A 26,793-nucleotide genomic window follows, 5' to 3' on the forward strand; every position below is an offset into this window, starting at 1 on the left:
TTACACTTCTCTCCTAGATCAAAAAGGGTTTTCAATCTTTATGACAGCTCACAACACCATATAAAAACATTCACCACTGAGGTCTATTCTTTTGCCTTGACCTACAAATTGCTTTTAAGATTGATGACGTGCTGTCTTGCCAAGTAGTGATTGCATTAATAATTAAAAAAAATAGTGATAAAGAGGCAGTTATCAGCACACCACCTTCTGTTTTTGGCTCTAAGTTAAATACACTTTTAAGTTTTAGGATGTAGGCTAATCCATCAAGAATCTATTCCACATTAATATTGTAGTCACTGAGTCTTGGCGACTGAGTATCAGCAAGTATTTCTCAAATACAAACAGGAAGTAGAACAAATTGCAACAGAAAGTTCTTTCAACCAGTTGAGAAATTAGTCCTTGCTGACATTTGAAAAGATAAACAACATTTGAATTTTCCAGACACTCCCTCTCCCACTGATTCTTCTACATCTGCATGAATCATTTGCTTTAGCTGGATTTGATGACTGCACCTATGAGATGGAGCTGGCTTTAGAAAAGATTGTTATTAGTAAAATCCTACACTTTTTTCTGCTTATTCTCCTCAACATCAGCAAATTTACCTGAATATAGGTGTATGACCAGGCTTGGGTTTATTCCATGAGAAGTGAGAGGGCACTGAGAGGAACTGTTCCCCTGGCCCATCCTTCTTCAGGCTGTGCAGGGCCTCGTCTGAAGGAGAGTCTAGATTAGGAGACATATTTCCTTGGTCATCTAGCCCCAGCTCCCCTTTCCCTGTCTGCATAGCTGTTCTGTCCTGTGAGGTCTTCCTTGTCTTGGATGGGATGTCTGCCTCAGACGGGCAGCACTGGAAGGGTGACATGCCTACAGAAGGACTGCCAACCCAGGTGTCCTCTGTCACGCTTCCCCTAGGCGAGGGTCCTGGCGTGGGTGTGGGCGAGTGATGAGGCGACAATGAGCCGGCGTAGCAGATGTCGGCGCTAGAGTGGCGCCTCTTCCCACAGGGTGAGGTCGGACGTGAGGAGGGCCTGGAAGGTGGCCGGGGGCTAAGCCAATTTTCATCAGTGACACTGGTGCGTGGCGAGTGGCAGGGGGACTGTCGGGGTGACAGATTGATGGAGTGGGAGTGTTGCACAAAGGCAGGGTGGTGGTGCTGCCAGTGGGGCTGCTCCTCCAAAGCTCCACCACCGGTTTGAGGTGACACACAGCCTGGGGAAGTAAGCGGGGAACCCAGGGTGAACCGGGCAGCCGCTTCATTTAGCTCTGAGTCAACATCGTCATAGACGTGTGAGAATGATTCACAGGAGGAGGCATCAGAGAACCAGCTCCTAGAGGAGAGGCTGCTGCATGGGCTAGGGCTGAGCGAAGTGTCCCGGTATGAGTGGTCCAGGGGCAAATACAGGTGGTCTCTTGATAGGGGCCTATCACCGTGATAGTCCCCATCAGGGCCATTGGCCCTCAGATCCTCTTCATTGGCATCCATCTCCTGCTGGCAGCTAGGAGAGATAGAGGTGATCTGGATACTGGGGCACTCAAAGGCCTTCGGTGCCTCCACAGGAGCGGAGGGCAGCAGGGGGGAGGTGCCGTACTTGGAGTCATGAGCCTCATAGCATGGAGGCTGAGATCCTGGTTTGTGTGACTGAAAGCGTGGGGAAGTGCTAATGACCTGGGAGTGGGACTGCATGCCATGGCGAGGCAGGCCAATAGACTGGTGGTTGGTGACCATAGACTGGGGCTGGCCCACATTTAGGATGTAGAACGATGTGTTATCATCAGGCTCCAGATCTAGGAGAAGAAAAGGAAGGGAAGATTAAGATACAACAATGTGGAGAATATTTTCAGTTATTTTTTGTTCAATGTTCCTTAGTTTGACTTCATTGAGTTAATAAAGTACAAAAAATACTCTTGATACAAATAGAGAGCAACTCTCATCAAGAAGTTTAAAAGCTCATGTTGTTAACACATAGATAACAATAGCAAGACTACACCTTGTGTCATAGCTCCTCAAGCCACATTCTTGGGATAATTTATGATACATAAGAGTGTAGCGGCACATCTAAGGTTGTGTTTATGCACATCAGACACTAGTAGGCATATAGCCGACACAACAGCCATTTGCATCTAACCCACCCTTTAATCATCCCCATCACATGAAACTCTGGGTCGCTGTATATTTGTGCCTTGGGAAGTGGTCTGGACTCCCCTCCTGGCCTATTAAACTGTCTGTTGCTTTTAAAAGGGATAAGAGGAGAAGATGTAATTGGTCATTATTTAAGTCCACCTGCTGATACTGCATTCCTAGTAATGTATTCATCCTGCTGCAGCCTTGTTTTCACAAAACACTGCGCTACACCAGGACCAGGCTTGAGCATATGGTTGCCAAAATTGCATAAAATAATTTGGTCACAGACCCATGTGTGGTTGAGTCCTGAGTTTGCGCTTGCGATTGTGCCCAGTTTCAGGAAATTAGAGTCCAGAGTGTTGCTGGGTAGCAGGCAGTCATACAGGCATTGTTCCAAGAGGGATAACCGATGAACAGCACTACTCAGGAAACAAATTCACACAACAGTGCGTGCTGTCGGCTGTCATCACAGCTAGCGCTGGCAGGCTATTTATACCAAAGGTCATCCGGCACTGGCAGTGAGTACACACACACACCCACACAAACAAATAGAGAAGAGCCCATTGTCCACATTGGCACTACTCTGTTAGAGGTTAGTGATAAACTTCTACTGGATATGCTCTGCAGCTCCCAATGGGAGTAACCCCCCCGTTACTAATGTTTCAAAAAAGTTCAATTGACATGCAGAGACATTTTCACATTAGACACAGAATTTTTATGTTCCCATATGAAAGATTTGTCCAAAAACATCAGAATTTTCTTCTCAAAACTAAAATATTTGCTAAACTGTCAAGCACAGATAAATAGGCCATAACTTGGTAGTGAGTTAATTTAAGTTCCCATATTTGTTTCCTCTGACTGATAACCACATACCAGTAATATGACAGCTTTGTCAAATGAGATATTAAGGGTAGTTTCAAAGAAGTTTGTAAAAAGTTAAAGGTTTTTGGTTTCTGTCCTATCCTACCTATCCAACAGCAGCAAAAGAGGCAGTAGCAGCAAGCTCTTTATTTATAGCTGCTTGGCTTCGCACTGGCCCTGCCTGCCTGTCACAAGACCCAGCAGTGGATCCTCTGACGACAGCATCTGACTGACTGACAGGGAGCAAGAGAAGGACAACAGAGTCGAGAGGAAGAGAAAGAGGCTGTGAGGAAAAGAAAAACTTTGTATCCTCTCACTCAATGATAGCTTGAATTGGGAAATAATGTAAAGAGAACGGGAAAAAGTGAGAAAGAAACAGAAGGCAGCTGTAAAGACAGACACACACACACCTAAAGTGAGGGGGGCATATCAAAGCAATGCCAAAGCACCCCCTTTTTCCAATAAACTACACTGCACCATACACCATACCATGCTCACAAAAAAAAGAAACATCACCTATAATTTTAGAGTGACATGGGTTTCTGCCATTGCAGTTTTTGTTATTTTGTCTGGGTTGCAAAATGTTCGTTATCTGCTTAAATGATGATAAAGCAAATCCATCTCATGAGTCACCTTCCTTCTTTCTCTATAAACTAATAAAAAAGAAAAAACTAAACTTGCAATAAAAATAAATCATGATTAAGAACATTTTAAAACAATTTCCAAATCAAAACATTTTAAACAAATCTCCAAAGAAGGAGAGTGATTTACACATGCATATTGCATTAATTCTTCCTTCTAAAAGCCCTTATCCTACAGACTAATTTAGAGATATTTTAAAAGCATTTTGCATGACAGAGACACGGAGTGACATGAGAACAGACACAAATGTCCCTGCATTATAATAGAGATCCTCTCTCTTAAGAGTCTAGAATTGAAAACACTTCCCCTGTTGCTGAGTGCATGTTCACATCTTGTTCTCATTGAGATGAGACAGGCGATCAATCTGCCACAGGATTTGACTTAATTAGCATGATTCACTAAATTTTAAAAAAAGAGATGGCGAGAAAATTAATAGTCGAGACAGTCTGCCTTCCTCTCCCCTCACTTGCCTGAAGAGCTGCTGCTGCTTAGCACCACATAGCCAGGAGAGGACAGATACTAAGGGAAAATATTAAGACAGAGGTACAAGAAGGTGATTATGTTAATACAAGACTACCAGCAGAAATAGGGTTTAATAGTAAAATAGTCTGTACTTAATATTATACAGTATGTCAATACTATATTTGTCACAAATTTGTCATATATACTGAAGAGAGAGGGCATTGGTGTAGTTTATTTTTGTTTCCATGTGGTAATGCAGTTTTGTAAAAAAAAAAAAAAAACAACTCTTCATGGATTGTTTAAGTTAAGTTTCCTAAGCAGCCAGAATGGTAGAATGTCAAATTGTGCATTGTGATCTCAGATAGGACCTGCAGAGATTAATGAGGAGTTAACAGGTTAAATAGTCTAATGTAAGTGGTGTTTGTATGGTGTATCAGTCCATTGATGTGCCATGCAGAGGCATCATCAGACCTTGTGTACTAAGGTACATTCCCCGGTAATATTTTTCTGTGCCTCATTCAACAATGCCTTCAACAAAGACTTACATTATAATACTCATTACTATGGAAACGTGCACCTATTACTATTCTTGCATCACATTAAACGCCACATGTAAGACATGAATTGTCATTTGCTAAAAATTTTTTTTTAAGAGTTTCTGAATTTGCCAGTTTGATTTTCTGGGTTTTTGCTTAGCTAACAACACAACCTGACGTGATAATTTTAGCTCTGTTGGATCAAACCAAAAAAACATTAACACAGATCATTCAGTGCAGGGCAGGGCAGTCCGAGGTGCTGACTGAGTAATGAGCTGCTGCCTTAGTAAATTAGGTCCAAATTACACACCAATTGCGAGCGCAAATTAAATGAAAGTTGCAGTGAAATTTGCCCTGCACTTTTATGTGTGTTTTAATACTATATTTTCCTATAGGGCTGCAGGATATGTTAAAAAAAAAAAATCATCTTGCAATTATTTTGACAGATATTACAATTGCAATATGATCCACAATTAGAGGGAATGATCATTTTTGCATCACAATTTTCATTTTCACTGAAAAAACTATTAAAATCATGCTGATGTGACATTGGTTGGGGTCTCTACCAAACAATCTTGTTTTCTTACATCTGAAAAACGAGATTTGTAGGCCAGAGCATCTCTGCAGCACTACAGTGCTTCATTATAATGCTGTTTTGTCACACATTTTATCTTTATCAAAAAATGCAGCTTCTGCGATTTGGATATTGCACTTGGCCATATTGCATTTTCGATAATATTTCGATTAATTGTGCAGCCCTATTTTCCTTTTACTGTGGCTTGATTCGTGCATTGCGTTGTTTTGTTGTGAAACTTACTTGGAAGGTAAGTTTGTTTATTACAACTTAATGTGATAAATAACAAACGTTGCCATCTCCTAGTCTTAGATAAGACTAAACAGTAGTCACAGTTTGTGCCTGGTACATTTTCCTCCACACGTAATCGCATATGCTTTGGCATATATATAATATATATATAATTTCAAGTAGAGCCTCAAGTCTAGCAAAGCACCTGGGCTTACGAGTCCTGCATGAACTGACGCAAGCTTCATTAGTCAATAGTCTATTTGGAACTTCTTACTTTATGAAGAAAAAAACAAAACAAGAGAAAAGTTAAGGTCAGGTCAGGTAAGTCAGGAAAGCTGTCAAATTTGCTATAAAAAGCAGTACTGTGCTTTGAATTTGTTAGTCTGTGATCACATAACCTGTTTAGTATAAACTACTGAAAAGAAGGTGCGGTTTTGCTGCCATGTTTAAAACAAATGTGTGTACTACCAGTGGCATTTGGATCAAATTTATGATCCATAAAAAATTCATCTTAAAAACATATTATGCTGTGGGAGTCTTGGATTTGTATTAGATGTCTGTGTTGGCCTGGTGAAAGTAATGAGAGCAGTAACTTGTCTCTGGACTGTCTCTTTCTCAGTCTCCTCAGATAACAGATTAGAAATCCCTCTGCTGGGTTGTCCTACAGTGTCAGTGTCATTCATTTAACATACTGAGTTCAAATTAATAATTTTTATTTGCCATGTTATTTACCAAGCCCATCTACTTTTCTACTTTTGCATATTTTTACCCATCATAATACACGGTAAGGAGAGGTAAGTGGCAATGCTGCACAGATGAGGGTCAGACAGGGGACGGCCATATTACCTGGCCCACAGCCCTCTCCTTGTTCTGAGATAAGATTAGCCTGCTACCTAAAACCCTCCAATGTGTGAGAGGGGGTAGGTGGAGGGAAACCCCCCCAGTCTGAGCCAAACACCAGTCACCTTAGGACAGGAGGTCAGAGAGGAGAGGAGAGGGGAGGAGAGGGGCAGAGAAGAAAGGAGAGGAGAGGAGCGAGTAGTGGTACTGTCGTTTTATCAATGGCCTTGGTTGCAAAGCCCCTGCACTGTTCCTGAAAGCTCAGTGCGCCACACACTCCTCAAGTGTCCATACATCAGACAGCCAATCCAGTTAAATAAGGATCGCTAAGAGGCTTTGCTGTACCTAAGCTAATAATAGCTCTGCCTCACTGGGAGATGTTTCAGTGAAGCACGGATTGTTGGATGTTTATGACACCACAAAGACCGTTGTGTTCTCACGGTAACCACAGGGAACAGTCTAACCCACTGGTGATGGTGGCATCCACTCTGGCTCCTTGACACAAAGCTCAACAGGCCTCTGGCTGACTGTCACACTGCCTGGGGATTCTTGCTTGGGGGATAATCCATAGAGACCTTTTTCCTCCCTCCTCTTACTCTCACTGCACACAAAGTGTGTCCAGGTCCTGTGACCAGCAGTGACACACAGGCCCACATTCTGAGAAAGCCCAGTTTACTACTGAGGGAGGGAAAGATTTGTCTCTCCCAGAGAAGATGACAAGCTCATCACTGCGGCAGGTTTCTGCTGGTGCGCCCACGATCTTTCAGTCTACCTCTCTTTGTGTGTATATGTGCATGTGTATGGGTATAAAAGTGTGGGTGGTGTATGAATGTGTGTATGTTCCTGCCTGTGGTTGTGCCTCAGTGCCTTCCTGTGTATGTTTGTATATACTGTATGGGTATATGTGAGTGTACCTTTGTGTGCGTATGTGTGTACGTGCGCACACCCCAACACATATTATCATCTTAGGTTACCCACTAGCCCCAACACCATGTGGTGCTGGAGCTAGAAGGTAACCTTAGCCAGGGTTCCCTTTGTGGTGGGCAAGCAGATTGATTAGAACAGGCTCTACTTACATCCCCTGTACAGAAGGCTTTGTGTTCAGCCCAGTCTCCTCTTTCAGCTCTCTTCAAGAGCTGCTGACCAACAGACCAGAGCAAAAGTGTGTCAACACGCAATCTTTTTTATGCTCTGAGATGCACCGAGCCAACTTTTTCTTTGCTGAAACAATTTCCAATACCTCAACTCAGGGTATCTGCCGATACAGATTACCAATCCGATACTCCGGTGCTCTCTTTTCCTAATTTAAAATCTGTGTACCTCACTGTGTGGAACGCAACAGCGCAGGGATTACTGTGGCACTAAAAACTGAGTCTGCAGCCTGCTGTGACTTAATGAATGTAATTGACAGCAAAAACACGAGTTTTATCATGACACTGATGAAGAGCGTATACATTGATTAATGCATTCAATAATTTGCAGCATTCCCAGCAGAGCTCATAAAAGCAAATTTAATTCCTTCACCCTGGCTTTTCGTAGAACTCTGCGGCTGGCTGGTTGCCTACATTTCTTTCTGTGACGCATATGCACACACGTATTGTAAGGGTTGGCCTACACCTGTGGCTCTAAACTTTGCTAACTGGGTTTGTGCCAAACCTACTGGTGATCCCTGTATGTGTAGGTGGTTGGGTCTGTGTACATATAAAATCTTTGAGAATGAGCGAAAGAGAAATCCAAATGTATGGGGACAATAACGCAGGCTAGATCTATCTAGAGTCATGAGGTACAGAGCACATATATAGTAGAATCCTGAGGTGTGGGTGTCAGTTTAATCTGGCCTCAGCGGAGTCTTGTTATTGCCTTATCTTGTAATGTTATGTTAGGGTTACATCAAAAAGCCTTCCTGTGCCGTCACAGCAGACTCACCAGCCAGCAGAGGCTTAACAATGGCAGCCTAAGCCAATGTTAACATATGCCGGCAGCTAAATTAAGCTCCTAATTAACAATCTCATGCCGAGATAACATTATGGGATAAACATAGAGTGCCAAGTAACCACCTGAACTAAATACCCACCAACGCATGAAGATCCCTTTCAAACACATCACTAATTGCCTTTAAGGTACATTAATTTGGTACTCTAAAAAATATCTTAGGAAAGGTTAATACTTATATTTTAATCATAATAACTATAAGCTTTATTTAAATGGCATTTAAGGAAGTGCTTTACAAACTATAATAGTAAAAATAAATAAAACATGAAGAGTAACAGGTAAAAAAAACAGGAGTGATACAAGAAATGAAACAACATAAAATGGATACAGAATAAGATAAGGGAAAAAGCTTTAAGATAAGAATGATATTTCAGTACAGATTTAAAAGAGGGCCCTGACAGTGAATGCCTGAGATCCTCAGATGTGGAGTTCCACAACTGAGGGGTCTAGACACCAAAGCCCCAGTCAACCTTTGTCTACAAATGCTGTGTAGTGAAAGCGGCATATTAGCAAAGCATTTATTATAACAGACGAACACCAGATAATGTAGGACACGTCGTCACATGAGGTTTTATTGGGGCGTACAGCTGAATGTTGACAGAAATGAAACTCTATGAAGTGTCTCTGCATTATATGCCCCACAAGGAGCACATCAATAGAAAACAGAAACGGACCCAACAGAAAATAGAGTCCCGGGGGACCCCACAAAAGACTGCTAATCTAGACACACAAATTTGACAGGTGTGACCAAAGCCAAACTAGAGCCACTTCAGTGATGGCAACAAAGCTTTCCATAAGGTTGATTAAAATGTTGTGGTCCACCATCGATCGTATCACAAGCTTACTTAAATTAAAACCAGCTTGCCCCAATATTAATCTAGCACTATTGAATATAATTGCTATATCATTTGCATACAGTATGACTGATGTCTCTGGCATTTACTGGCCGAGTAAATTAAAAGCCTAACTTTTGCCATATCTGTGAGTGTGTTTACATGCAACTGGGCAACTGTCTGTTTTTTGCAGTATCCTGGTTTCTTAAATGTCATGTACACAAAAAACCTGGTTTTCTTAATCGGCATAAAACAATATAGGAAACCAGGTGGATTTTTGCTGAAAGGTTTTTGGCCATGTATATGCTTAACTGGGTTAGGTCTTTTCATGCCTGCATTTGCATGACAAAGCCCAGGGCAAGGAGTATTATGTACTCAAAATAACGTAGTTCACAGTACAACTAAAACTGAGTCAGGAAAAAAATCTACACAAGTCAGTTTCCAAAGCTGAACAGCAGGCTATTTCTAAAATTCAGACACATACACAAATTAAGGAAAAATAAAGAGCTTATTCTCTCAGCTGCAGCATCATATACCACAAATGCATTTTTAAGTATGCCAGCCTTAGTTCAAGTCCAGCTGCATTTACACACAGGTTATTCCAGTGCATCAAAATGCATGCTGTAACTCCCCCCCCCCCTTAACTTGGCTTCTCCCAATAACCTAGTGTCTTGTGTGAACGCAAACACAAAACTTGTCTGATGGTTCATGTATGTATTAGTTTTCAGTGGAGCAGCAGAGCTACAGTGCATTAGAAGATTGGCCTCCAAGGCGAACACAAGCTGCCTGATGGCCTGCAATAACCCAGAGCAGATAACATCAGAGGCTACTGCTAGCAGGGGTGACATTTAAACAGTCTGTCAGGGCTGACTGTGCATGTGCCTGAAAAATCACCCAGGGAGAGAGAGAGAGAGAGAGAGAGAGAGAGAGAGAGAGAGAGAGAGAGAGAGAGAGAGACAGAGGGACAGAGAAACAGAGCTTTTGTGTGCCTATATGTGTGAGAGAAAAAGAGATAAAGCAAGAGAGACAGACTGAAAGAGAGAAATACTGAGCGGAGAGAGACAGAGAGAGATAAGAGTAGACATTTGCACACTATGGGTCTTAAGAAAGCGTAGTGAGACTACAGTATATACACACCACTGATAAATGCACATGTGTGTCAACTAATATCCTCCAACCAAGTTCATAACAAATCATATAGATTATTATACTGTATATATTATGTTCTTGGAAGCATCAACAAACTAATGCTAGTTATGAAAATAAGCAAAAATAAGCCTGTGTATACCTTCCTAATCTTCACATGTCAACAATTGCCACCCCAACCTCCTGGCCTTGACCGCATCTTCATACAGATTAATTAAACAACTGTACCAGAAGAGCCAATTCCCATCCTCTGTGTTGCTTGTGCAGTAGTGGAATGAATGATAAGGATATGGTGAGTTGTTAAAAAGAAATGCAGTGTCCTCAAGTAAAGGGTCCATCTGCTCTGCTTGCGGGAGAGCCTCACAACAGTCCTGTTACTCTTTATCATGCTTGTAATCAGGCCAACACAAAACAACAGAAAAAAAACTACCAGGAAATAATCAAGGAAAAAACAGGAAGATAGCTATTTCCCCTCCAAAAACATAAAATGAAGTAGTATATGTCCAGAAAAAACCTACACCTAAAGTAGGAAAACCCTTCCTTTAGGTCGTTTTCACAGCAAGTCCATACATGTTTAACAAGATGGCTAGAACATCTTCACCACAGAGACCCAATTCATGTTTTACTCTTTTGAGTGTAATATGCATAAAGTGATCAGTGGTTCATATTGTTAAAACCTCTAACCACAATTGGTGTGTAATGCCCTTTTTGCCCAGCTGTCAAAGTCCACATGGTCTACATTCCAATTGTGACCCATGTAGTAGGATCCACTCAAACACATGACATTGTTCATTGTCAATAAAGGGCACCGCAACAATCACTGTTTCTTGATAACTCATTTTAGACAATGTCACACCTTATCATTGGATACGTAACGAGAGTGGGACAAGAAAAACTGCATGGCGTAGAGGTGCCAATACCAAGCATTAGCCTGACTGAAATATGACTTAGAGGGGTAGCCTAAAATAAAATCGGATCCGAACCACCCTAATCCCTGTGTAGCAAGCTTCGCCTCATAGTAAAAGGGCACCAAAGAGAGAAAGAAAAAAATGAAACCAGATGCAGGAGTTCAACAACTTTCTCTCTGGTGTAATGCAGCCTTTGACATGTTGATACAGCGCAGCCAGCGGTAGCTTCAGTTACACTAAATTTAAACTAGACAGATGCCACACATAGTTACTCATGCCTCGCCCCGGGAAACAAACGTCTCATTCATCACACTGGGTGCTGGGACCCCTTCAGTTCAGTAGGGTTAGGGGGCACCTGCATGGTGAGCTAGCCCCACATGTGGACCTCATGCATGACTGCCTGACCTGTGACCTCTCTGTCTTTGGCATTTTCATAGAAATATTAGAATCTGTAGGGCCAAAAACTCTCTTTCTGACACCCAAAGCCTTCCATCTGAAACTATAAGATTTACAATGTCTATAAACAATTGCTTGTCTAACTGTCAAACACTCCACTGTCCTTGTTCTCCTTTAAAAAATTATCCAATCTTTGTATGTTTTCCTTTCTTCTTTAATTTTCTTTTTGCAAGTTTTTGGCATATAAGTTGTGGTGACGTGATGATGATTAACATTATTTAAACGGTAAAATATTTAAACAAAAAAACAAAAAAAACAAGCTAACTGCACATTAGCAAAGTGGAACAACGTGCATACAACGTGAAACAATATCAGCAAAATTTCATGTTGGATATAGTTTAACCTTAGACTGGACTAAATTGGCCTTATGTGTTGTCAATGAAAAAATTGAACTTCTGTTGTTATTTTAGGGAAGGTTTAATATTATTTCTGACAGACTTCATAACAATTTGTACTCTAATGACAGCTGCTTGTCTGAGTGGTGGCTCCCACCCTTCAACAAAAAAGTCTGGACTACACACAAGACACACCTGGCTAGAGTTGGGAGTGCTGACACACTCACCTGGCGATGTAGCGCACAGCATTCTTCCACTCCTCTCCCCGTTAAGATCGCAAAGCGCTTGAGCTGTAAAAAGTTGAAGGCTGCAAACGTGCTGGGATGAGAGGGGTTCTCCTGCACTAAGTACAAACGAGTCACTAGAACCTGCCGCCTACCCTCTGCCACTCTCTTTGGGAGCTCAAAATAGTCCACCATGAGAGCGATGTAATTTCAGTCTTTCCCACGACAAGGACTGAGAGGATCATGCTTTTGGTTCAGAGAGGCAGAGCAATGACAACAACACAGACAAGGGCAAAACTGCTTTCTCCACTAGCTGCTCTCAGTTTGATCATTTCATTATGATAATAATGTGCCTTGACATATCCTCAGATCTAAGCATGACAAAGGCAATCCTACAGATACAAGAAATATCACAGCACATTAACAGAACAAAATTAAACCTGACTAGTCACTAAGTGGCTGTGGTGACTGCTGGCATCTGGAGATTTCATTAGTCTAGATCAGTCTCTCTGATGTCACTGGTGGTCTCTTTCACATCCTGAGAAAGCACTGCGAAAGGAAAGAAGCGTCAGTCGTCCTAGTGGCAGGTCTACAATGCTCTGTGTTGGTATGGTGGCAACCGACAAACCACAAAAACTTCTTTCTATTTATGAGATAAGAAAAAGCAAGGGGAAAAAAGTCAATGTATATGGAATATACACAAAAAGAAAGGTGTAGACAAGGAGAGCGGGTGTACTAAAATGCTGTTCATGTTCCCTTTAGCAGCAGCTAGAGAGCGGTGTACCCCCCTTTCTTTCATTCCACCCTGCCATCTGAACCCCACATGGCATGTCTGGGCAGAGAGCCAGACACCTCCGCTATGGATCTACTACTCTGCCACCCATAAAGGGCACTTCTGCCCCCTGCCTCATACCACCTCTAATGCCCAATGAGGCCACTGCTCATGAACTGCATAACCCTAAGTCCAAATACATGTTGTAACATATTGTAAGATGGTTTGTGTTATTTTCATATATGAAACTAGATTCAAAAACTGTGAAGGGGAAATATGTTCTATAAATAGTATGTACAACCAAGCTTACCCTGTTTGATGATACTATAGATCAAAGTAAGTTTGAGGTCACTGTCTGTAGCAAGTAAAACCATCACACACAAGTGTCTAATATGGCCACTTTCAGTGCCGTTTGTTTCACAATGACAGTTAGCTGTGACCCATAAAAAGAAAAGGTATGGGACTGATGGCCGTTTTGCAGAAAGTTCCTCAAAACATGACTTGCATACCTCTTAACACATGGTTTTCCCTGTCTATGGAAATCTATGGCAGATTTAAATGTTTTGTTTTGTTCCTTCAACAGCCTAAAATGACAAATTAAAAGAAGACAACACTGAGCTCAATAATCACGGGAAAAAGGGCTGCAGAAAACGAGTGAAAGAAGAGAACAAGCAATAGTGACTAATGGAAACATAAGGCCGTATGTAGCTGCTTTTCATAATGAAAATCTTTTAGCAAAGGGAATTTCGTATGGATTTTATTGCGAAGTAGCCTAAGGAAGTCTTGAGTATAGTGGTGACTTTATAATCAGTTCATGAATCAGGTAGATTCATGTTGTAGGGCTCACATTTACTACTACTACTACTCTACTCAAAAACTAAGTTTAACAAAATTAATTCAATTTAAATTTTTTTCCTCCTTGGGTGTTAAGTGTGCAAAAGTAGTGTTTTCACTTTGATTACTCTTGATTTTCTAAATAGTTTTAATAAGTTTAGTTTATAGTTTATAGTTTTTATAATAGATTTCAAGTATAAATACCAATAATATAGTTTCTTAAAATAGTCGGTTCACACAAATTACAAATATAGATATATATATTTCATAATATGCATTGCAAACAATTTCTGATTTATCTGCATATGTTTTGAGATATCTGCCTTATATTTCTGCCCCCACCTGGATACAATGGCGTCAAAAAAATTGTGAAAAGCGCTCACAGAAAGTTCCCACAGCCCAAACTGACATCTCCAAATTGCTTGTTTTGTTGTACTAACATACAAAAACCAAAGATATTCCACATTTACTATGTAATTAGCGACTGCTTTGTATTTTTTCTTAATAAATTACTTAAACAATTAGTCAATTATCAAGTGACAATCGCAATTGTTGTCATTTTTGCCTAATCACTGTAGCACTTAATTTGGGTCAATAGAATTACGTTTCTGGTTCACAAAGCGAAATTACATTTACACACACCAGCAACTAGAAACAATGTCCCATTTGCTCCAGATGATCCACAGACCTCGTTGTAAACCATTTTCATTGGAATTGTTTTCTACAGAAGGAATAGTCCCTGTGAAAACTTTTGACAACCAGGTCTGTGGATTTTCCAGAGTAACTGGGACATCTGAAAAGACATGTTTGCAAGGTTTTCAAATGTAATTTTGCAGTGCTTTGAGGGAAATAAATGATATTCCATTTACCTCCATTGTATTTAGATGGTGGCAGAAGTTTCAGAGGTGGCTATTTCAAAACCAAAATGATCTGTATAAATAGATACCACTAGGGGTAGGTCAGAGAATGTTTTTTGTATGAAATGATCCTTTCACAACTAAATAAATCAACACTTTGGTTGGACTAACTTTTTTCAAACACTTTAGTTGACCAAGTGATGAATGCTGCCATTCACCATAACAATACAATATTTAAAGGTGGTATGAATGAAAACAAAGTCATTGGAAAGACATCAATGGAGATGAACAGAAGCAGACTTGCTCTAAGGACCTCAAACTGAGAGGACACACCCGCTCAAGCTGAAAATGTTAAAACTTAAGTGAAAGTTTGGTTCATGGAGTTGTATGACTCCATGATTGGAATCATGAAAGGGTCTGTAGGAAAATTAGAGAAACTGGAGTTCCTGGTAAGTCTGAAAATCCGTTTGTCTGAGCTGTCATACAGAGTCGCTACTTTGTTGTCACAGTAAACATAAGTTCGGGAACTTGTCCATTGGCTGTTTGTGGCCAAAAGACAAAGGCTGAAAAAACACAGAATTTTGTTTCTGATCCACATGGCTCACAGACAACTAATGAGAATCGGTTGACTTTACTTGTTTAATTTTTCCACTCCCTGATGTGTATCATCATCTTCTTGTGTCACAAAATACTGAAGCATTCCACGGTGTTTTGTTACTCACCAGTCTTGAGTCATAGTTACTGGCTAGAGCTTAGCATGGGTTAGTTAAAGGGTTAGGGTTAGATTTTAGTTTAAATCTAACATTTCAACCATTCTTAAACTACATGCTGCTGCATTGCACTGAATTTATAGCAGTTTTGGGCAAATCTCACACCTTCATAAAAAAAATCAAACAATGATTTTCCCATGCCGGTACTAGAATTAGAAAAGACAGATGGGTCAAAAGCACTGAGAAGTGGCTAAGAAGAAGATGCTAATAGGCAGCACCTCCTATTCTCAACATTAAAAGACAATTGGGTAGGTATTGCCATAGCCTCTTTTGAATCCAGATAAAACCAATGAACAGTTAAACTACTTTCATCTGGACCATACACTTGGAAAAATCTGGTAATCTAGTAATAGTGACTCAGTTAACCCCACACCGTTGAGTTGGCACAGTTAACAAAAAAACTAATGCATACCTTTAGCTGCGAGCTAACTAATAAATTTTATCCAATTTTTTAACACACAATGTTGTAAATTGCAAACTAGAGCTGAACTGATTTTTGAGGCAAATGCTGATAATGATGTTTGAGAGTTAAAAAAAATCCATTAACAATATTTTGGATACTTCTTTTTTGACATAAACATATAACAAACAAATATTTTTGATAAACAGCCCTTAACTTTCATTATAGAAGATATGCACTGTAGGACATTTTATATTTGAAAAATAAGCAAAAAACTGGCAACATTGTTTCTAAATTGTTTGCATTTATGGCTTTGACATTTCTGTACTGAATTTTCTTGTAACATACTGGCCAACATATATGCAGTAACCCATATACCTAAGTTATAATATTGACTTACCAATTTATCGGTCTGGCTCTACTGCAGACAGCCAAAAATGCTAATTAGAATGTTAAAGTGTAATGAATGAACGAAACCACCTCCTGAATCTAGACTAGCGCTGACTGATAAATCGTATTTTCATCGTCATCACCATATATGAACATGCACAACAAACACATAACAAAAAACTACCTGAAACATGATGAATAAGAAAAATCATTGTATTTAGGGATGGGTACCAAAACTGGTATTAAACGGGCTAGATTTGTTTCCAGTGAGATATTACTGAGTTTATATAGTCACTTTGCTGTTGTAAACTTTACTGGTTCTGCTCTAGAAACAATATTTAGTTATATTTAAAATATTCAGTTCCAATCCTATTCTGAATTTAAAGACAACCAGGCTGACACAGGAACTTTATAGCTAATATGCACACTTCAGTATTTGTTTATTTATCGCAAGTCATATCGTCATCGCAATATTGAACTAAATTATCGCACATCGCAGATTTTCCTCATATTGTGCTGGCCTAATCTAGATTACACCAAACAGATGCAAACAATAACAACAAGTAAACCTAAATGAATAGTTTATTAGGTATTTCTCATAAAGTATATTTAATGATAATTTCTTAATGATAAAAACAAACAGACAAAGAAGAGCAGAACAAAAAAAGACAGATGGGCAGGCACTAGGGCTGAACAATTAATCAAAATACTATCGAAATCGCAATATGGCCAAGTGCAATATCCAAAGTCCAAATCGCAGGAGCTGCAATTTTTTGATAAAGGTAAAATGTGTCACATACCATTATAAATGAAGCATTGTGGTGCTACCAGCAAAAATCACATCATATTTTTTTTTTCCAGTGGAAATGAAATGCAAAAATTACCATTACCACTAAAATCGTGACTCATATTGCCATTGCAATATCTGTCAAAATAATAACAATATGATTTTTTTTGCATTTCGTTCAGCCGGCACAGCAATACTGTACCACACTGATCTTTAATCACATTCGCATATGCAAGTAGAAACGCTGAAAGACAGCCAGATAACCGACAGTTGGGCTGAGAGTGAAAGTGTACAAGAAGCCAACATTCACTAGTCAGCTCCATTAAAGAAAAAGATGAAGAGAAACATTTTACAAAGATGTAGAGGAGATTTGTTAGAACCTTGAGCAACCAGCTCCCATAACAGCATCCTTTTAGAAAGTTAAGTACATTATTGTAGCATAGTTGTAACTTTTGTTTCAACTGCTAAAAGAGGTTTAGAAAATGTTGCAGTTGTTCACAGTAGCGGTTCTCCACGTCATTACAAAAACAAGCCCTGACTTGATCCTTGCACACTCCTGAGACCAACTCAGGAGTGTGCAACTCCCTGTTTCTCTGGCTGTGTGATCCTGTATTACACTCCAGTTATTAATCCCCCCCCCCAAAATACACTCCGGACCAGATTAAAACCACTTGCACAGTGGTTCTTTTATTCCTACGCTTATTCCAACTGCAGTTTTTCCCCTCGTCTCATCTCCAAATCAAACTTCTTTTTTAATCGAAGGAAAAATGTATCATGGAGTCATTACTCTGCCAGAGTTTCATGAAAAGGACACAGCCGGTGATTTCACGGGTTGCAGTGGTTTAGGCCCAAAGACAGATACGAATGAAGAAGCTGAACTGCAAAGACCAATGCAAATGCCATTAATTAATACATTTGTGGATTTAAATCCAGCTCATGGCGTTTGTTATATCTTAAATCGCGCAGCCTATCTAAGACCCTTTCACACATATATTAACACAGCATTTTTGCCTTTATTTGATAGTGTCAGCTGTAGAGATAGACAGGAAAGGCGGAAGAGAGAGAGAAAGAGGGGATGACATGCAGCCAAGACTGAAGCCTTAATGGTATGCGCTCTACCAGGTGAGCTACCGGGGCGCCCCATATTAACAAATCTTAACTGAACAAACAACCCAAACCCGAAAAGTCAGCAGCCTCTGTCATTCACAGGAGTAACTAAGGATGTTGTATGAATTTTTAGCTATATCAGATAACTGATCCACAGCCACTTGAGCCACTTCCAATATTTTTCATTTCACTGCAACACCACCTGAGTCCAGTTTCCGCCAAGGAAGTCTACCTGTTTGTCTGCAAATCCCTGCTTTATGGGTACCTGTCCTGATTTATTAGTTCACATTTCACCTTTTTCAAGTGTCTGCAATCATTAAAGAAATTATCACAATTTACCTCTACTCAGCATTAGCAAACATGTAACATGTACATCTTTCTTTTTTCCACAGCAGGTGAATCCTTGACATCATTGTTGCCTCAAGTGACAATAAGTTAATATCAAAAAGGTGAAATCTGCTCCTGTCAATCATAATAGATCAACTTTACCCATTTGCATTTAGCTTGACATTACGCTTAAACAGAAACTACCTAATGCGGCCAAAATGAAAGCATAGTTGTGCACCTGTAAATAACAAGTTAATTTTTCTACATATCACAATGTTGATTTCAGTCGTGACACCTACAACTAGCTTTTATCCAAATTGTTTGGTTAGCTGACCAATAATATAATGCATCCCTACAAGCAACAACTTAAAGTTAATTTAACGGGATGTGATCACTTGGATGTCCAACAATACTGTTAATGTCCTCTACTGCCAGAAACTAAAAACAGCTTTTTTTCTCTAAACAGAAAACATGAGTTTCTTTTCACTTTGTTAACTGGAAGCATTTCTCTTAGTCAATGAATTAAATTGAAAACATTTTTTTAAAATCAGGTACCGTAATATTCTCAACACTGACAACATGACATATTTATTGTGTACCTGCTTGTTTCATCACTTCACTGACTCTGTGTGATACACAGAGTCAGTGAAATATTCATCTCCATCCCAACCATTTTTATGACTGCAACATTACATCAACTGGTAAAATGTGCAATGTCGTGTGTGTCATTTTAGACATGTTCCTTGTAATTCAGTCTGAAATATATGATATCTTTGGACGCCTTGGGGATCTGTTTATGGGTTTGTGATGACAGATCTGCCACATGGTCTGTGATGCTTGCATACCCAAAGTTTTACAGTTTAGTTTCCATTTAGAATGTTTTCCAAAACTTAATCCAAAATATTGGTCCAAGCAAGTGAAGACATGAATTCATTTCATATCCAATTATTCACAATGAAGCTTCTGCTGAAAGCTTTCTTTGTTTCTGTTGTTATACTAATACAAGTATGATCATCTGTAATTAATAATTAATTAATCAATCCAGACACTGAATAATCTATATTATTCTCTTCTTCTCTACTGTGACATTAGTTTCCAAGATAACCTTATAAAAGAAAAATACAATCCTCTGAGTTTTGTCCTTTTTGTTAGGCATTCTCCCCTTTGTAGGATAGTTTGGCCTGGTGGAGAGAGACAAGGCAGTGTCATGCAGCAAAGATCCTCATCTAGATTAAAACCTAGTGCATCTCATTTAGCACAGTTTACACCTGAGATCACTGATCCAGCAGGACAAAGACTATTTTCAAGTTCTTGGTATTGTCATATTGTTTGATGCACATGGTATCGCAGCAATATAAGACTTAGAGTCTATTGTTTGAACTTTTTTGTTTAACTTGGATGTTTAAAGCACATTACTGACAACATATACTGATGGTGAGAGAAGAGAGGGCTTACAACAAGTTGAGTATATCATTCTTTTGCCAAGTTTTTTTAAGGTCGCTCAATACTGAAAGCGTAAAGCATCATAACAACTACCTGATGATTATACCTCTTTTGTTTATGTCCTTAACAGTTGTGACATCTTGTACATGAAACAAATGTTTCAATAAGCAGCCACTGTGGATAACCCATAATTTCAATGGCAAACAGATTTCGATAGTTCAAGGGTCAGTGTAGTTTTTAGAGATAAAAGACTTAACAACAGGTCTTGCTACCTGTTAAACTAGTGATAAAGTTGTCAGACTTTAACAGACGTTTGCCTTAACTAGCTAGAGCTTATTTCAAATCTTTTCAGTCCCACATATCAAGCCCATTATGGAATCAAATGTGTGCCTAATAGGAAACTAAACTAGTATCTAATAGAATTCACTACGGTGACATACATTATAAAGATTAAATTTAAGTCTACATTTTATTTGTACTTTTATTATTACACTATTTCATTTTTTCCTTTGTAAATTGCACTTTCCGCCCCAATTTGAATCAATCCATTTCTGGACCTGGTAGAAACAAGCTGAATAAGATAAAGCTGTCAATCTGTAATTAACTGTACATAAACACAGTGTAGCACAATTTGTTGTTTTTGTAGCTGTGGCTTGCATATAACTGTTAGACATTAATGTCTTCACATTTACAAATATCAACAATAACTAAAAACTCATAGGTTTTGCTGAATTAAATAAATACATTTTATTACTCAAAGTACACTTGACAATAATTAAATATCTACAGCAAAGACTGTGTTAACAGTTGTTATTAAACATTACAACAGCATCTGTCATACTTTTTACTTATTTTGAAAACAGCATGTGAATAAAAGTTTTGACAACATTTCCATGTGCTACTTTGCAGAAATGTGCCTTAGTGACATTCACACTGGTTCCTCTCTCAGCCTTACTTCACTTACACCAAATCAGTCTAACTGCTGCAGTCCCGCCAAAGTTACGCGGCGTTCACGTTAGCAGCTGACAAGCTATCTGTTGCAAGACTTGTAGGAGGCATTTACAAGTTTTAACTTTACTCGCAGTGAAATTAGCATCTGGCAGTATTAACAGCACTTGTGCTAACCTGCTAGCATGTCAAGCTAATGCCAGCTGGTGTTGTGGACACTAGCTCAGCGACCAGGACAGAAAGGACGCGTGATATTTTAATATCTCCATTTCTAAAGAATGAATTAAAAAATAGAAAAACACGCTCTTGCTGGGGACGGGGTCGGTTCCTCTTTTACAGAGAGTCCCCCCCACCACACACACACACACACACACACACACAGTATCGAGATTGGCGTCGAAAGCTACCGGGCTAAATTAAGCCAGCAGTAACGTTAACTTAGCTGGGTGAGTAACTTTTGTTAACGTTACAGTATATTGTAAGTTTACTACCAGTACATGCAGTATCAAATGCGCCGCGGAGCAAGGGGAAACACACTGACCTGCGGGGCCTAACGGGTGCTGCTGCCCGTCGTCTCCGAATATCAGTCTGAAGTCCAGCTCCTCATTCCCGGGGCAGTTTGCAGTAGTCATCGGGTTTGACAGCTCGGGTTTTACCCCGCCACTCGACTGTCGACCGCTGGAGCAATTTATGCTCTCCTAAAATGTCACAACATTTACCGACTGCCACGACGCCGAACTTCAACTTTTGTTCATTTATCGTTAACTCGTGAGCTTTTGGCCATGTACGAACTCGTGTTTTGCCCTCGTTTGACAAATCCAAATTACAGGTCGTTGTTGGCTCCTCTTCCTCTGACAGTTCACTGACGCAAATCTGGCTTCAACTTCAGAGAAAGTCGCCTGCCCCCACTGTGTCTCCGACTCTCACTATTTGTCTCTATCTCCCGACCTAGTCAACATCAAATAATAAGTGCTTTCTCTGCCAGTGTTTAATGTTCGCTATAAGGCCGATGAAGTGCCCGTTTAATTGTCCTGTTCCCTCTTTCTCTCTAACGTTATCTCTCCTCCTGTCTGTTTCTCTATCTCTCTCTCTCTCCGGAGCTCCTATCCCAACTTTTACTAACCCCGCGTGACAAGGCAGTTCCAGTTGTGACGTCAGCAGACACAGCACAACACAAGGCACACACACGCATGCACACGTACACACATGCACAAATGCACACACACACGACTCCTCAGTTTTGGAGTTAATAAACAGTTTATTAAAGACTTGCCAAGTCTTTAATACTAATGTATATTATTTTTTTAACGTGTTTTGTGACATTTTGGTGCCTGGAAACTAAAATAATACACATAAAATACATAGAAAACATTTTATCTAAAATTAATGAATAATATTTAATATATTTGATAATGTATTATTCTTGTGTTAATAAGATGTTTTTGAAAACCAAAATGTACAAATATTTAAACAATTGCATGGAAAAAAAAAACCTTTGATCTTGCAACAACTAGGTCTTACAGCCACTTTGCTCTATTTAATTGGCCCTCCATTCTCTTCCAGCCACCAAACATTAGATTACATCCGATTGCGCCTGGCCCTCAACCCTACCTCTTTGTTATAATCCAAGCCCGGACTCGGTAAGTATAATGACATGATGCACTTTTTACCTTTAGATCCCTTGAGCCTGTCAACACAGAGCCCCATTAGCTTCTAATCAGTCAATTTAGACTTGTGAATGGGGTTGTAGGTAGGGAAGAATAGACATCTTGATCATAGCTGAATAATTTAGATTAAAGATTATGCAGCCTCAAGCCAAGTGTCATTGGGGGGAAAAAATGCTGTTTTTGTTCCCAGAGCACAGGGTTTAAATACCTGTAGTTATTTACCACTTATATCCCCGCTTCTACAGAGTTAAGAGGCGTGATTCTCACTCAGGTTGAAATGTTCGTCTCTAAATGTATTGCCTGCTCAAATCGTGAATTTGCACAGTGTTTTGCACTGGGTGGGTCTTTCATACCAAAGGTGCAATAATGGTTGAGAAGATGAACATATTGTGACCCAACCATTCGAAAATGTCTGTAGTAAATCTGTATGGCCAGTCAAAGAGATATGTGTACTCCTTATACCTGCATTTGAAATAAGCACCTAGTTAAATGTAACTCTGACATGGCAAGTAAATTAGTAGCTGTGCTTCTTGTGCATATTCAGTACTCATACTGTATATTCCTGCTGTGAGGGATTCATTTCTGTCATTGATTTATATAAATCACAATGCAATTTGTATTTCTTACCAGAGATAGGTGGTAATAGTAAATCTGCAGCTTAAATAAAGCAATAGTAAATCTGTCTGTACTGTATATTGGCACTCCCTTTAACCTCTGTGTCTCTGTCCAACCCATCAATCTCCTCAGGTTAATCTTTATTGGGAAAGAAACACAGAAGCTGATGCACTCTAAAGCTTTAATGTGTTGCTGCTTTGATGATCTTCTTGCCTGACATCATCTGTATTAACATTCAGTCATTTTCTGCTTTCACCCTTTTGGAGATATTAGTCCAAACAATTATGTACACACAACTCTGAATTGACTTGCATTATTGGCAGTATTCAAATTCTTGTTGTGATCCCCCCTACCTATACTATGTACACACACACACACACACACACACACACACACACACACACACACACACACACACACATACATTTGCGGCTGATTAAGTATCAAGCAAGTTTTTAATGTTTCACCAAAGGTTTATGCAACACTGATAAGCAGAGTTATAAAATATCTTAAGTTTTCATTATGTGCATTACTTATACTATTCACACCCATCATAGATGAATGAAATCAGAATAATATTTGGGGCTTTTATGATCAACGTGCAATAAAAGAAACAAATGAGTACATATATATTCTTTGTGTAAAAATCTAATGTTTTTCTAAACATGCACAGCACCAAGAAAAAAAAAGCACCAAAGGTCATTTATTATATTGCTGAAAATAACCTCTGTTAGAGCACATTTTGATGCAAATCAGTCTGTCCCGAACACAAATTGTATGCTAAGCAGACAACAGCCTCTTATATTTCTGACAGCCACGCTACATATACCTATGCTAGATGCATGTGGGCGTACAGACAGGCGCTAGCTAACAAATACATCTGAAAGCATCAATATCACATTTCCTGTGGTCTTAATTTCCAAGAAAAAGCACAAGGTCTAACCCTTTTTTACATATATGCCTTCTGAAGCAATTCACTCCCAACAGATGTTTGTGCTTCTCAATACTGTAAGGGTTGGTGTGATCACAATCAAAATAGTTAATTTAGTTTCCTTTCTAAACTTCATCCTATTTAATGTTATCCTGTCATTTTGGACTGCTCCCAGACACTCAGTGGTCTGATTAACAACAAATATTAAGAAAATGAATCTATTTCACTCAAATGTTTTGCTAAAATTCATACAAAAGTGTTCTACTTAAACAAGTGTAGTTAGCTGACTTAAAAAAGTAATAATAAGTAATAAATTAGAAATATTACTTGTGTTGTAACCTAAAAGAACAAAAGTAGCTATTTTTAGGGACTACTATGAGTAACAGTTACAGTCACTTAGTCACACATGAATATTGCATAAAGTAATTCCCTACCAGCACATAAGTACCGACCATTTTCAGTCTGTATTCAGTGATACTCTCCACAGAGGCGACTATATTGATCTTTATAACCAAGTCTTCTATGAGATTGACTTACAATGGAAAAGAGAAGCAAAACAAATTTAACTGGAATATCCTCCTGAGATTCTTGGCCTGTTGTAACATTTGGGTCACTACTTCTTTAAAAAAACTGAAAGTAAAGAATGAAAGTAAAATTACTGACTCAAAAATGCGCATTAAAGCATATTAAAGTTTTTGTTTTCTCAATTATAATAACTGAAGTGCCATGGAATTAGTTACTTTCCACATGTGCTTACAAAAGAAAGGAGAACATAAGGTTTTAGTTGTAATTAATCCAAACAATTCTTAGTTTACGGACTGTATTTAATTGAATTATAAAGTGATCATCACATTTATGTGGCAGTCACATGAAAAGTCTCCTGCGCAGCAGTTGTGTCTCCGGAGTCTAATTCAGGTTACCTGCATGTCTTATCTTCGCAGATGACCTTTGAAGGGAGAAGATAAAGAATACAAATTGTGTGGGAGGTTGTAGATGTGGTTTGTGATATAATGTTCTTGTAAAGAAAGTTATGAAGGAAAGAAAAACAGCATCTGCCCCCACACTGGTCCTGTTTGAGAGGTGTCACTCTTTCAAGGATTGGGGTTTGCACACAGTGCAGAAGAGCAACGCAGCACCATGGCAACACACGCGATGTTCACTAAATGTCAACAAATATCAAATTGCACACAGTCCTGTAACAGAATGTCAGCTGATAAGGAATTAAAGGCTCACTTAGGCAATTACACTCTTTGCGTAGAAAAACTGTTTTTATTTATATACATTCTCCAACATTTGAAAAGTAATAAATTCTGCAATTTCTGTAATTTGTTATTCCACGTCTTCATTTATCTGTGATTGACTTATAGACTACAAAATGTTAATAATGCGGCACAGTGAAGAATATGCTGAATATAGTTTGCAGAATAATTAATCCTGGACAAACATTATGTTTTATTTCTTTTGAAAACATGTGAAAGAAATATTGTAGACTTGTAAGACTGCAAAACCTTGCTTCCCCAGCTTTGATTAGGAGTTCAGGTGACTTGAAGTCTACCTTGTGGATTTATGCTGCCCTCTTTTGTTCAGTCTGTGAAACTGAATATCGACTTCAGTCTGGTAAGTGAGTCGGTTGAGTTGCCTCCCGTCGGGCAATCACAAGCCCAGGGTCTGGACAACTGTAAGCAGTGGGGATTTAACCCATTTTAATGTTACTACTTTGCAGTGATTAGGTTCATTAAACAAAGAAGTTTACATATACGGAAGTAGCCAGTATATGCCCAGCTCAGTTCCTTTGTTAGGAGACAGTAAAAGACCCCAGTTGATGCTGCCACAGCATTGGTTTGTCCAACATGTGACAGAGATTCTATTACTGATTACTAAGTGTTTGTGATGTTCTGAAGCTACAGCAAATCAATCAGTGTGCCGATTCATTCAGCACATGGGAAGCGTAGCTGATGTACAATCAATGCTAGATGTGACAGCAGCACTGATGCAGACAGCTGATTTTTTCAGTGCTGGGTATAAATGCTGAATGATATGATGGGAAGATAAAAATATGTGAACCAAAATGAATGAATGAAAACATTCCTAACAGGCAGCTGCAGACAGACAGGGCCCAACAGCAGAGCTTTGGATCCTCTCTGAATGCATGCTTGGTTAGATTAGCCTCCTTTTTATTCGCTTACACTCCCCGTGGCAAAGCAGCAACACTAGATTATCCTCCTAAGAACCTCGGGACAGGCATACAAAAATGATGCCAGTCTTTTGCCTTTAAGTAGTCATTTATAAGTGTAGACTACATACTATGTTGGCATGCTTGAAAAGATGAAGAAGTCCTATAACAATAATCAGAACAAAATGTAAATCTGCTTTCTTTGGCAATGCCACAATTCTCAGATGAATACAAGGGCATTTACAGGGCCTTGGGCTTGGTCTTTGCTGAAGAGGATTGACCAGAACTCAGATAGTCACATGGACAGTTATCGACAGTCACGGTCGTGTCACTGACAGTGCTCTTTCTCACCCTTCTCTAATCTATTACAATCTCTAACATTACTGTACTGCAGGCAGTGCTGATTCACTAGGGCAATGATCAGCTGATTGATTTAGTGTTAGAACAGGCATGCAATGTACAAGAAAACAAACACAGTGATCAGGTTACTTCTGGAACAAAAACTCTGCTCTCAGTTTTTCTCAGGGAACATTACATTAAAATAATCAAATCTTTTGTTAACAAAAAAGCTTTTTCTGTTTGCAGCATTTATGATATGTTTATTTAATTT

At 39.3% G+C, this 26,793-nt stretch overlaps 1 protein-coding gene and 1 long non-coding RNA gene across 2 annotated transcripts in view; one reads left to right on the plus strand and one right to left on the minus strand.

Moving 5' to 3' along the window:
* nfatc3a (nuclear factor of activated T cells 3a) overlaps positions 1 to 21,927 on the minus strand; it is a 66,178-nt gene extending 44,251 nt beyond the window's left edge. The window contains exons 1-2 of the mRNA XM_044190678.1: positions 21,339 to 21,927; positions 603 to 1,785 (exon numbers count right to left, since the gene is read on the minus strand). Coding sequence (XP_044046613.1) covers positions 603 to 1,785; positions 21,339 to 21,429 — 1,274 coding nt within the window. The 5' untranslated portion in view covers positions 21,430 to 21,927. The remainder of the gene's footprint in view (positions 1 to 602; positions 1,786 to 21,338) is intronic.
* On the plus strand, positions 20,778 to 26,232 carry LOC122873664. The gene is made up of 3 exons (XR_006377485.1): positions 20,778 to 21,243; positions 22,361 to 22,437; positions 24,952 to 26,232. It is a non-coding gene; the product is annotated as an uncharacterized LOC122873664 (long non-coding RNA).
* Positions 26,233 to 26,793: the final 561 nt, after the last annotated feature.

The sequence above is a fragment of the Siniperca chuatsi genome, linkage group LG1 (assembly GCF_020085105.1).
Source record: "Siniperca chuatsi isolate FFG_IHB_CAS linkage group LG1, ASM2008510v1, whole genome shotgun sequence".
NCBI lineage: Eukaryota > Metazoa > Chordata > Actinopteri > Centrarchiformes > Sinipercidae > Siniperca > Siniperca chuatsi.